Here is a 12606-nt window from a genome sequence, read left to right as displayed (position 1 = left end):
ACACTGTGTTTTGAAGCATTATTCACAGCAGCACATTGTATTGATTTCATTATCAATGAAATGATGCTGGTATTCATGTTCTGTCCTGCAGGTTCTCCTTGGTGGCAAAAATATTGAAGAAGGCTTTGGAATATCTTTCAGAGTTATTCAGGTAATGAGAAAGCTTTTTTCCCACACATCATTTTGGAGCATTCTGCAATGAGTTCAGGAATTCTACGTCATAACTTGTGTCCCCATTTTGTTTTGTTTATCTTTGCTCATTTGGCATTTTGCTCTGTTTCTGTCACATATTCTTGGCTTTTGGAAGGCAGCTATTCAGGATCCTACAATTCATATCTCCTGTATGTTGTATGAGCAATCCTCATCACTGATCACCACATTGTATGAGGCTGTGTAGACTATTGCTCACAGTGGAGTTGGTTTGCTGCCACCATCCTGTTTTAGAGTAGGGATCTACATGGTCTGGTGTGGTAGAGAGTAAATAAAAACACCTTACTGATCTAATGAGAAGAAGTTCTTGTCTTAAACAAGTATGTTAACAACGAAGTACAAGTTACACTGATGCAGAGTCTGAGGAAGCTGTGTGGTAGATCTTTGTTTTGAGATGCTAAGTTGTTCCCCTATCGTAATGGGAAGTGCTCAGGCTGGTTCATTAACTCTTTCAGATCAACGCATCTTTTGCTACTTTGCTTGTCTCATTGCCAATCGCTATGGTCTTCTGTTCTTTTTCTGTCTTTGTAGATACTGCCAGGTTTCCTGTGTATGTTGAACATTTTCTGTTTGCATCTCAGATGTCAGGCAGAGAATTTTGCTTTTGTCATAGCTCCCTTGATGTCCTGAGCTCTCTGGCTCTGAATGTTTCAGCTTTGACCCCTATTCTTTGAGTTGCTTGATCTAATCTCAGCAGTGCAGATGATAGATTGCTGCAGTTAGTCCACATTGCCGAGTGAGTGGAAGAATGAGATAAAGTGGAGTTTTTCTGGCACAACTATGAGTCTAGATCAAACAATCTGCCCCCAAGATGAAATTGCTGGAAGCTAAGACACCTTATCTCAGTATGGAGCAATGCTTTTAGCAGTGGAGTACAGGTCATTCTGCTATAACTCTCGTTTTGTTAATGCAAATTCACTATAACACAATTGACAAATTGGGGGCAATGTTTGAAAACACTAACTTTTAAAGCATGTATTGATTATAATGCAGTTCTGGCCCCAATAGTTTAAATGGTGCTGCTATTACATGATTTTCTTATAACACAGCGTTGCACAAGAACAGAACTACTGCGTTCTAGCAGAACTGACTGTAGAGGAAAGGCAGCTGCTTTAAAAATATTGTTCTACAAAAGAGCATGAGTGTGTCTTTGGGTACAATGGATCGACATGGTGAAGCCATCAAATTTTAAGCTGAAGAAAAGTACATTTAACATATGAATAGGAAATCCAAAACAAATATAAAAATGTGAAAATTTACGATAAAGGGAAATAGAGTTAAAGCATGAAACAAAGAATTAATGTGTAGGGCCATAAAGATTTAAAAAGGCCCCATTTGTAGTACGGCAACAGGCAAAGGAGAGCTGTTAACAGATAATGGAGGCAGTGGAGAATGATGTTTGGAATTTACATTAACTAACTAAGCCGCCTCAGGCGACTGACTGTGTGGAGTTTGCACGTTCTCCCCGTGTCTGCGTGGGTTTCCTCCGGGTGCTCCGGTTTCCTCCCACAGTCCAAAGATGTGCAGGCCAGGTGAATTGGCCATGCTAAATTGCCCATAGTGTTAGGTAAGGGGTAAATGTAGATGTAGGGGTATGGGTGGGTTACGCTTCGGCGGGGCGGTGTGGACTTGTTGGGCCGAAGGGCCTGTTTCCACACTGTAAGTAATCTAATCTAATCTAATCTGTACACATGCTTGTTCAGAAGAAGTTGTGCAGTTACCAGAGGTCTGTGTAATGCAGTCAAAATTCAACAGAAGATTGCATCAAAGAATGTATTCTGTCTTGAATGAATCAAATCACCTAGATGCAGTGCTTAATGTGGTAGGATTCTGAAGCTAGGGAGGGAATACTAGGGAGGGCTATGACTTAAAAAAAACACAGAATATTCCAGGATACTTGTTAGAAATATTCCTACTCGTTTTTAATTTGTTGTGTGTAAAATATTTAGCAGGCACCTGAAAAGGGTCCACTGTTTTTGTGACTTGTTTGCACTATATGATATTCTCCACACCCAAGCAGCTTAAAGGCAACTTGGTCATTTGTAGGCTACCAGAATCTGTAGCAGAGGGGGACATTGCGAAGGACTTGGAGAAATTTGAGTTAATCAGACCTAATCCATAGGAAGATGTAAAAGAAAGGTCATACGTCACACATCTTATCAATGAAGAAAGATTTGTTCAGGTTAACAAAATGATGGTTAGAGCAGAATGCAAAGTATCAGAATAATGAGAATAGTTGATTGGATTGGAAAGATATGTGAGTAGGAGGTCATGTTGAAGTACTTTTATTTACCGTATTCACAAATGAGCTGAGCTGAGGAAACAATATGTGGAATGGATGGGGGAAGGGCACTAGAACTGTGAAACATTGCAGGATTAAAGTAGATGACAATGGGGATGTATGTAGCAAATACAGTCAGATGTAGAAGAATGTGAAAAATATAGAAGATTACAGCCTTTTGATACATTCTATCTGTGCTAACTTGCAGCTGGAACACGATAAAGCTTATACACTCTCTTGCTTTTGCCCCACAGCCTCTTCAAATGTGTACTTGCTTTCCATTTAAATGTTCAAAGATCTTGGCCTCATGTATTCACTGTTTCAAGCCGTTCCAAGCTCTAGTAACTCAGTAAAGGAATTTTTAACCTTTCTATGCCCTCTCATCCCTTTACTTTTAAAATTGATCACATCTCATTACAAATTTCCCAGTCAGAGGCAATAGTCATCCCCTATTCCTCCTATAAAACCCTTAATTTTAAAAGATTCTGCTACATCTCTTCCACTTCACTGATAATACCGCTTGTCATGTTCCTCTTTCTGACTGTAATTTCACATGTCTTAAATTCATTCAAAGGAAAGTTTAATGTACATTTCTAAATTCCAATGCATTCTTAAAGAGCTGTATGATTTTTGCTGACTGTCTTTGCATTGCTCCATTTCATTTTTATTTTTATTTTTATTTCTGAGCCAGGCCTTTCAGTTGGATGCTGCTGCTGTATATGACAAAACTGCAAAACATTTACTCCAAAATCGCAAGTTCTGTCAAATCAGACAGTTACTGAAATGTGTCAGTGAATCGGGAGTGGCTAGTGGCGATGACACTGATAACCTCCTTGTCCGATTTATTGAAGGCGGTGATGAACACCTTTCACAGGTGAGAACAGTCTAATTTTGAACCACCAGTGGAGCAAAGTACCTCACTTGTTTCTCAAACAAAAATTGATACACCCCTGGGATACATGGGTTGTTGAATGATGTGAGGTTGAGTAAATTGGGTCTATTTTCTTTGAAGTTTAGAAGCATGAGAAGTAATCTCGTCGAACCGTACAAGATAATGAAGGAGCTTGATGTTAAAAAATGCCATACCTTTTGGAAATTTTTCAAGTAATATAAACTTAATTTCCAGTAGTTACTGAATTATTCATTGCAAAGAAGATCACTGGACATTCCCCATGCTCATATTTGGAGTATCACAGCAGTCTGTATACAGGCTCACTATCGAGCCAGCACTTGTCTTTCTTCAGCATTGACATAAGCATTCATTGAGAAGTTTTCATTGGAAGCACACACAATTCTCTTAGTCATAGAGTCATAGAGATGTACAGCATGGAAACAGACCCTTCGGTCCAACCCGTCCTTGCCGACCAAATATCCCAACCTAATCTAGTCCCACCTGCCAGCACCCAGCTCATATCCCTCCAAACCCTTCCTATTCATAAAAATCCAAATGTCTCTTAAGTGTTGCAATTGTACTAGCCTCCACCACTTCCTTGGCAGCTCATTCCATACCTGTACCACCCTCTGTGTGAAAAAGTTGCCCCTTAGGTCTCTCTTATATCTTTCCCCTCTCACCCTAAACCTATGCCCTCTCTTTCTGGACTCCCCGACCCCAGGGAAAAGACTTTGCCTATTTACCCTATTCATGCCCCTCATAATTTTGTAAACCTCTATAAGGTCACCCCTCAGCCTCCGACGCTCCAGGGAAAAAAGCCCTAGCCTGTTCAGCTTCTCCCTGTAGCTCAATCCTCCAAACCGGCAACATCCTTTTCTGAACCCTTTCAAGTTTCGCAACATCTTTCCAATAGGAAGGAGACCAGAATTACACGCAATATTCCAACAGTGGCCTAACCAATGTCCTGTACAGCCGCAAGGTGACCTCCCAACTCCTGAACTCCATACTCTGACCAATTTTAAAAAAAGCATACCAAACGCCGCCTTCACTATCCTATCTATGTGCGACTCCATTTTCAAGGAGCTATGAACCTGCACTCCAAGGCCTCTCTGTTCAGCAACACTTCCTAGGACCTTACCATTAAGTGTATAAGTCCTGCTAAGATTTGCTTTAAACTCCATCTGCCACTTCTCAGCCCATTGGCCCATCTGGTCAAGATCCTATTGTAATCTGAGGTAACCTTCTTCACTGTCCACTACACCTACAATTCTGGTGTCATCTGCAAGCTTACCAATTGTACCTCTTATGCTCGCATCCAAATAATTTATATAAATGATGAAAAGTAGTGGACCCAGCACCGATCCTTGTGGCACTCCACTGGTCCCAGGCCTCTAGTCTGAAAAACAACTCTGCACCACCACCCTCTGTCTTCTACCTTTGACCCAGTTCTGTATCCAAATGGCTAATTCTCCCTGTATTCCATGAGAACTAACCTTGCTAATCAGTCTCCCACGGGGAACCTTGTCGAATGCCTTACTGAAGACCATACAGATCACATCTACCGCTCTGCCCTCATCAATCCTCTTTGTTACTTCAAAAAACTCAAGTTTGTGAGACAAGATTTCCCACACACAAAACCATGTTGACTATCCCGAATCAGTACTTGCCTTTCCAAATACATGTACATTCTGTCCCTCAGGATTCCCTGTAACAACTTGCCCACCACTGACGTCAGGCTCACTGGTCTATAGTTCCCTGGCTTGTCTTTACCGCCCTTCTTAAACAGTGGCACCACGTTAGCCAACCTCCAGTCTTCCGGCACCTCACCTGTGACTATCGATGATACAAATATCTCAGCAAGAGACCCAGCAATCACTTCTCTAGCTTCCTACAGAGTTCTCGGGTACACCTGATCAGGTCCTGGGGATTTATCCACCTTTAACCGTTTCAAGACATCCAGCACTTCTCTGTAATCTGGACATTTTGCAAGATGTCACCATCTATTTCCCTACAGTCTATACCTTCCATATCCTTTTCCACTGTAAATACTGACACAAAATACTCATTTAGTATCTCATTTAAATACTAATTTTCTGCGGCTCCACACAAAGGCCGCCTTGCTGATCTTTGAAGGGCCCTATTCTCTCCCTAGTTACCTTTTTGTCCTGAATGTATTTGTAAAAACCTTTTGGATTCTCCTTAATTCTATTTCATTTTCACTTCTCGAAGTACAGAAAAATAGAAGTGTCAACTGCTTGGTGGTGATAGAAGTAGCCAATTTTGGAAAAAGATTTGTCCTGATTCATAACACAATCTAACCATTTCCAACTCTCATTCTATTTGATAAAATTTTCTGTAACATTAAAATATAGTCAAACAATGAGCCATTCACATTTCAGTGAAAATGTTCTTTTTTTCATTATTCTAATTAACATATCTGCCAAGTGCTGCTCATTTCAAGTGGCAATAATTTATTTTAGGCAAGGGAATTCTTGGAAACGAAAGCATCTGTTATCTATTTAAAGCTTAGGATTTCAAACTGGGATCCATGGAGCTTAAGAGAGTTTTTGAAAGGATCAGGTATCTTTATCTGGGATTGGGCATACTACGGTCTACGAGCAGACTCTGTATTCCTTATTTTCCTTTTCACATTTCCTGGATTTATTAACTACTTGGTACATTTTTGCTGTTGTTACGATACTTGTAGACACTAATAACTGGAAGTTCAAATTAGCTGAATGTTTGACACGGGATATCAGGATTTAAGATCCAAATTGTAACAAGCAGACTAAAAACGTGATTGATGGAGCATTTTTTGTCAGCATCTTTTAGTTTAAACTGTAGAACTCTACTGAAAAGAAAATCACCATCAGATATTATATATTGCACTGCCCTTAAGCAGACATTCAGTTCTCCCATAACCAGTCCAAAATTATTCTTAGCTCCCAGTAGTTCACTTCTGTGTTTTCATTTCTAGGCCTGATTACTTCGAACTCCAAATCTATCTTTCATGGTGAGACTACTCGTAGAGATTCTCTCTAATACAATAGAAGAAAATTAACTTGCTTTGTTTTAATACCTAATGATTTTGGTCTTTTCAGTCCAAACTCGAGCATCCACCTGCATTCTGACGTATGAATCATTGACACACTGCGATTAGCTGATCTCTTTTTCCCAGACCCTGGCAGACTAACTGGCTCTGTATATTTAGTGAAGTCCTGTAATCAGATATCTCTTTCCATCTCAAAGCCAATCCCGTGACAACGTGAATCACGTGGAGCTTGTACTTAGATAGAGATGCTGATTAGCTACCATTCAGACCCCAATTCTTTTTCGTCTTTGAATTAAATGGGCAGTTTAAAGCACAATTGTAAAACGCAAATGACATTCTCAGTGCTTTTCTGGGATTTTAGAGGACCTAACCACCGTTAGCACATTGGCTGCTCACATTGTCTCCAAGTGTAAACCTCCCAGTAAAAGAAAACCTGGGCCTCTATTTTAATCTCTAACAGTCACACCACTTAGAGTCAGGCAGACTTAGAGACAGCTCAAATACCCCCTTCACTTTACTTTCAATACACATCTCCATCTAAATACAAGGTTCATGTGATTCACTAAATATCACAGAGATAGTTAGTTTGCCAGGGTCTGAGAAAGAGAAAACCTCAAATCTCAAAATATATAAATACATTTCATTATTGCAATCATGTACACAGACTACTGAGGAATGTTTTCTCCAATGATAATGGTTTCTTTGGGAAACTAACACTTCTGGATTGTTGTGGTTCTGTTCGCCGGGCACCCGAGCTACAAATCTTCTCACTTCTGGATGTTAGGACAGAGGTCTCCCAAGTGCGTTGGTATTTTCAAAGCACCTTGAGAAACGTTGACATTTCTAGATTGAACCATGCAGGGACAAGTGTGAACATTACTGGAGTTGCACCCTTTCACATAGATGCTTTCTGAATCTCACTTTTATTATGTTGCTGATGTCGACTGCTCTGTATCTTTTAAATTGCAAAATTTGCTACATTTGTTTTAGTCAAATTGCATTCATTATAGAATGACAAAGCAATGGGGCCCTCTAGTGGGCAAGAAGACCATTTAGCATTTAAGGTAAGATTTGCCGCAAGATGTCAATATGCAGCTTCAATCATTCTATCTGAACACATTTTGGGGGTAAAATGTATAATTTTTAGCTTCAAGGTAGATTGCAAATTAGGTTCTTTCCGTACACTCTTTCTTTGCTCTTTGTCATGTCTGAAAAACAAATGTAAAATAACTTATTTCCAATACTGCAAATCTGAGATTCTTGCCTTACTTTGCCATTTGTTTTTTTTTCCCAGTCTCCATGTTTTTAGAACTGAAGTTCATTATTTCTTAATGTAAACAAAAATATTTTAAAGTCTTGCTTGTGCTCCCCAATGGACTTGGATTCTTAATTTCTCAGTTTGACAAAAATAAGTTATGAACATGTTAGTTAATGCAGCAATTATTGTGTTGGAAATTTGGTTATATTGAAGTCCATGTGAAACAAATGAACTGGTATGAGTAAGGTCAGTTGTGGAATAGTTTATTCTTGTATAATCAACATAGAAACTGTGATAATACTATGGCTTTAAGAGGTGTTCTTTGTCCATTTTTTTCTGAAGAGAGGCAGAGACAGAGGTGCAGAGTGGCCTGTTCTAAGCCAATAAAGTAAATTTCTTTTGAAGCCTTTGCTTTTTAAAAAACACATTGTCAAGCTTCTAGGGAACCAGGACTTTTGTTTAACTTTCAGTAACTGCTAGAGTTTGGAAACTGCTATGTATCTCTCTCCTACAGAAAAATGCTTGGGTTCTCTCTCTTTCTCTCTCTCTCCCTCGCTGTCTCTGAGTTTCCTCTGGAATGGAGAATTGTACTTGAGACAATGTATTTTATTGAATTTGCCTTTGCCAAGGATGTGTTTGTAGGATCTTATTATATTGAAACAGTTGCTGTCTGTTAAGTTTTTGAATAAAGTTCTTATTCCAATTCTTTCATTCTTTTTGTGTTTTAACTATGTGAGAATAAAGTGTATTTTGCTTCAAGTGTGAAGTTTGACTAATCGAATCGCATCCGGAACACTTAGAACATAGAAAAATACAGCGCAGTACAGGCCCTTTGGCCCTCGATGTTGCGCCGATCCAAGCCCACCTAACCTACACTAGTCCACTATCCTCCATATGCCTATCCAATGCCCGCTTAAATGCCCATAAAGAGGGAGAGTCCACCACTGCTACTGGCAGGGCATTCCATGAACTCACGACTCGCTGAGTAAAGAATCTACCCCTAACATCTGTCCTATACCTACCACCCCTTAATTTAAAGCTATGCCCCCTCGTAATAGCTGACTCCATACGTGAAAAAAGGTTCTTATGGTCAACCCTATCTAAACCCCTAATCGTCTTGTACACCTCTATCAAGTCACCCCTAAACCTTCTTTTCTCCAATGAAAACAGCCCCAAGTGCCTCAGCCTTTCCTCATTCGATCTTCCTACCATACCCGGCAACATCCTGGTAAACCTCTTCTGCACTTACACTTGCCTTTAAAAAAATAAGAAAAAGTTGGGGGTCTAGGCTATCTTCTTAATATATTTAGAGGGGGTTTGATCAGGTCCAAAACAAGTATAAAATTAGGATTAAATGTATGTTTGTACTGGTTTAAAACTTTCATCAAACTTTTTGGAAGTTTGTCTTTTTTTCCTTTATAGAATACTACACTCTCATATGCAACTATTTTAATACCTTGAATTTTATTCCAGAAAACAATTAATAACCCATGCAGCATAACACGTATACAACTTAATGTAAGAAAATATTTATTTACAAACATTAGAGACTATGTTTAGTTTTCACTTCACTTGAATTGATTTCACCTTGTTTCTGAAGATTTTTCCTTATATCTATGCTTCCAGAGTTCTATCTTGTATATGAAATACATATTTATTTATTGCTCTGCTTCTACAGTTTGCACAGTTTGCACAGTCTACAGTTTGATTAAATCCAGTTAAGACCCAGCTGTTCTGAATCATAACCTTGAAAATTCATTTTTCTGTCCCACTCTGCCACTGCACAGGGAAAGTTCCAGCCACTTTCTGAGGGAATGAATCTTTACTTTATTTTCTGAGCCCATACTGTGGGACACACTTGACTACGAATATACAAAATACAACGCTTCACAAATAGCTTCATTCCCCCTTATTTCTACCTTGAGAAGTTTTGGATGCTAATATTGAGGTTATAACTGCTACATGTGTCATTGCAAGGCTCTCTCCAAATTCTCAGCTATGTCAGTTGCTTGTCAATAGTGTCAGAGTCATAGAGATGTACAGCATGGAAACAGACTCTTTAGTCCAACTCGTCCATGCTAACCAGATATCCTAACCTAATCTAGTCCCACGTGCCCACACTTGGCCCATATCCTTCTGAACCCTTCCTACTCATTTACTCATCCAGATGCCTTTTAAATGCTCTAGTTGTACCACCCTCCACCACTTCCTCTGGCAGCTCATTCCATGCACGTACCACCCTCTGTGTGAAAAAGTTGCCCCTGAGGTTCCTTTTATATCTTTCCTCTCTCACCCTAAACCTATGCCCTCTGGTTCTGGACTCCCCCACCCCAGGGAAAAGACCTTGTCTATTTTTCCTATTCCTGCCCCTCGTGATTTTATAAACCTCTGTAAGGTCACCCCTCAACTTCCGACACTCCAGGGAAAACAGCCCCAACCTATTCAGCTTCTCCCTATACCTCAAATTCTCCAACCCTGGCAACATCCTTGTAAATCTTTTCTTAACCCTTTTTCAAGTTTCACAATATCCTTCCAATAGGAAGGAGACCAGAATTGCACGCAATATTCCAAAAGTGGCCTAATCAATGTTCTGTACAGCCGCAACGTGACCTCCCAACTCCTATTCTCAATGCTCTGACCAATAAAGGAAAGCATACCTAACTATCCTATCTATCCTTCACTATCCTATCTACCTGCAACTCTACTTTCAAGGAACTGTGGAACTCAGTCAGTTATTAAAGTACTTAGCTTTTGTCAGCCATGCACTAGTTGGCCTTTTGTTCAAGAAGGTTAGTTCCATGAGTCTCACACAACCAGTTATTGCTGTATTGAGTGAATTACTTCAAGTATGTTCTTGAAGAAATACCACAAATTGTGTGATATTAATAAAACCTACCATGAGAAACTTGAATAGGTGGAATACTTGCAGTAATATTTCAATAGATTGATGAATCAATTCATATTTTTGCAGTCAAAAGACCTAGAGAAACTGATTCTTGAGATGAAGAAAGATGAAAATAAGGTAAGCAAGGATGAAATAAGTTGAAACTTTTAGGGTACGTATTTCTGAACTCCTACTGAAAGATTTCAAAGTTTGAAAGTAAGTTCTTGGTTCAGCAAATTTACCCGGTCATCACTTGAACTGTAAAGACTTAAGGCCAAGGTTTGGCCACAACAACAATAGTCATGATCACGAATTGAGGTTACGTTGAGAACTGTCTTTATGCAAAGCTCGTTCAGTTTGAATTGGAAAATATTGTTGAAATAAGGATCTCAGAGGTTTTCTGTACTTTTGGAAATGATTAATTAATTATGATGTAGTTATGTGTGGATTATACCTCTGAGAAAAATCTTTACTATTTGTGACATTGACAAATCACGTTCTTTGTAGTACGCCAGTCAAGTAAGTTCTGTGCAGCTTTCCAGAAATCTTAACCCTGCAAAATATGGAAGCAAGTCAGCAATCGAAATTGACGAACTTTACCTCGTAGAGCCACTTTTATGTTTGGAAAAGACTGTCTGGATAGTTTCTAGAAAGTTTTAATCTGCACTTTCCAGAAGATATCTTGTAATGTATTTTGAATGTATCCACAGATTAAAGCCTTCCTGTTGTGTGGTAAATATCGCTCTGCCTACTTGGTTGCTGTGAAGCTTGAACACGTGCAGGCAGTGCAGAGTGTGCAGGAAGTGCTGGAGGCTGCTGAAAGAGCTGAGGATGAACTCATACCGAAAATTTGTAGGGACTGGCTGAAGTCACACCAACTTAAGACTATACAACAAAAAACCCACCGCAAGTAAACATGGAGAATCATGAGGGCAAAAAGAATTGTAATTGCTACCTCAAAAACATTTGCCATGAAATATTAGATTTAAGAACAAAAAAGGAAGAGAAGGAAATCTCAAAAATTCTGTAATGGATATTGTACTATCATTTTGATATGTGACCTGAAGAAAGCTTTACTTTTTAAAATTCAAATAGAAAAAGCAATTGCTAAGCTCTTTTCTACCCCTCCACATGTGCAGCATTCTGATTTTGGATGTATTTCAAGTTAACTGGTTGGGTAAGTCATCAGGCTTCTGTGAGACAAGAGTTGACAACACAGGTGATTGGAGTATGACACTGTAAATAACTAGCTTGGTGTTGGCAGAACTCTTTAAAAGAGTGGAAGTTACTAACACATTAACTTGGGGGGCCAAGTTAATTATAATTTCATGTTTTGTGGTTGTGGTCAATATTGCATAGACTCAACTCTGTTTGGTTTGACTTACCCAGTTACCCTGATTTAACCAGTTCATTTTCACAGAAAGCCTGATGCTGCTGTACAATTACCAATGTGATTTGATATATTTCGTTGAAACCTGAGCTTCGAAGTGGAACAATACATGCCGCACTTCTTCTTTGCATTTGCTAAAGTCAGTTTTTGGAGTGTGAGCACCATCTCCTTCAAGTTGTTGAGCAAAAGTTTATAAATGTTAGCATCACAGTCAGCGAAATGTTTTACTGATGAAGTTTCACTTGTCAGTCAGCAGCTTGTGAATTCCACTCGCACCTTTAGATAAGACACAAAGGTGTTCAAATAAAAGCAAGATTTTCCTCCCCTTTTTATGCTGTTTTCCTCTGCTTAATTTCTTAAGGTATCGACTTTTCACTGTGTACTGTTCCATGGTGCCTGCGAACCACTGGTATCTCATGCTGATACCCCATATCTGACCTGTGCTGTTGAATGTCAGCTGACTATGCCATTATGGTCCCAGCACAGCCTGATGTTGTCCTCCCAAACTCTCCCCACAGCAAATGATGGTCAAGTCACTAAATAGTGGAAACCCTTGGCCTTTTCCTGACAATGCTTCAACCCAGTGATCTTGTGAAGTTAACTGTAGAACATCTGCCATCCCAGTCTACCAAGGCTAAA

General features: G+C 39.4%; 1 protein-coding gene across 4 annotated transcripts in view; it reads left to right on the top strand.

Annotated features, from left to right (window-relative positions):
• zfyve26 (zinc finger, FYVE domain containing 26) overlaps window positions 1-12297 on the top strand; it is a 101459-nt gene extending 89162 nt beyond the window's left edge. For 3 of the 4 annotated variants that reach the window (XM_072569092.1, XM_072569093.1, XM_072569091.1), the window contains 4 exons: window positions 92-151; window positions 3183-3365; window positions 10665-10715; window positions 11288-12297. In XM_072569092.1, the coding sequence (XP_072425193.1) occupies window positions 92-151; window positions 3183-3365; window positions 10665-10715; window positions 11288-11491 (498 nt within the window). In that variant the 3' untranslated portion in view covers window positions 11492-12297. The other variant, XM_072569094.1, reaches the window with a different exon arrangement.
• Window positions 12298-12606: the final 309 nt, after the last annotated feature.

This window comes from Chiloscyllium punctatum, chromosome 4 (assembly GCF_047496795.1).
Source record: "Chiloscyllium punctatum isolate Juve2018m chromosome 4, sChiPun1.3, whole genome shotgun sequence".
NCBI classification, from domain to species: Eukaryota; Metazoa; Chordata; class Chondrichthyes; order Orectolobiformes; family Hemiscylliidae; genus Chiloscyllium; species Chiloscyllium punctatum.
Note: the sequence above shows the minus strand (reverse complement) of the source record. Positions and strands in the feature narration are given on the sequence as shown.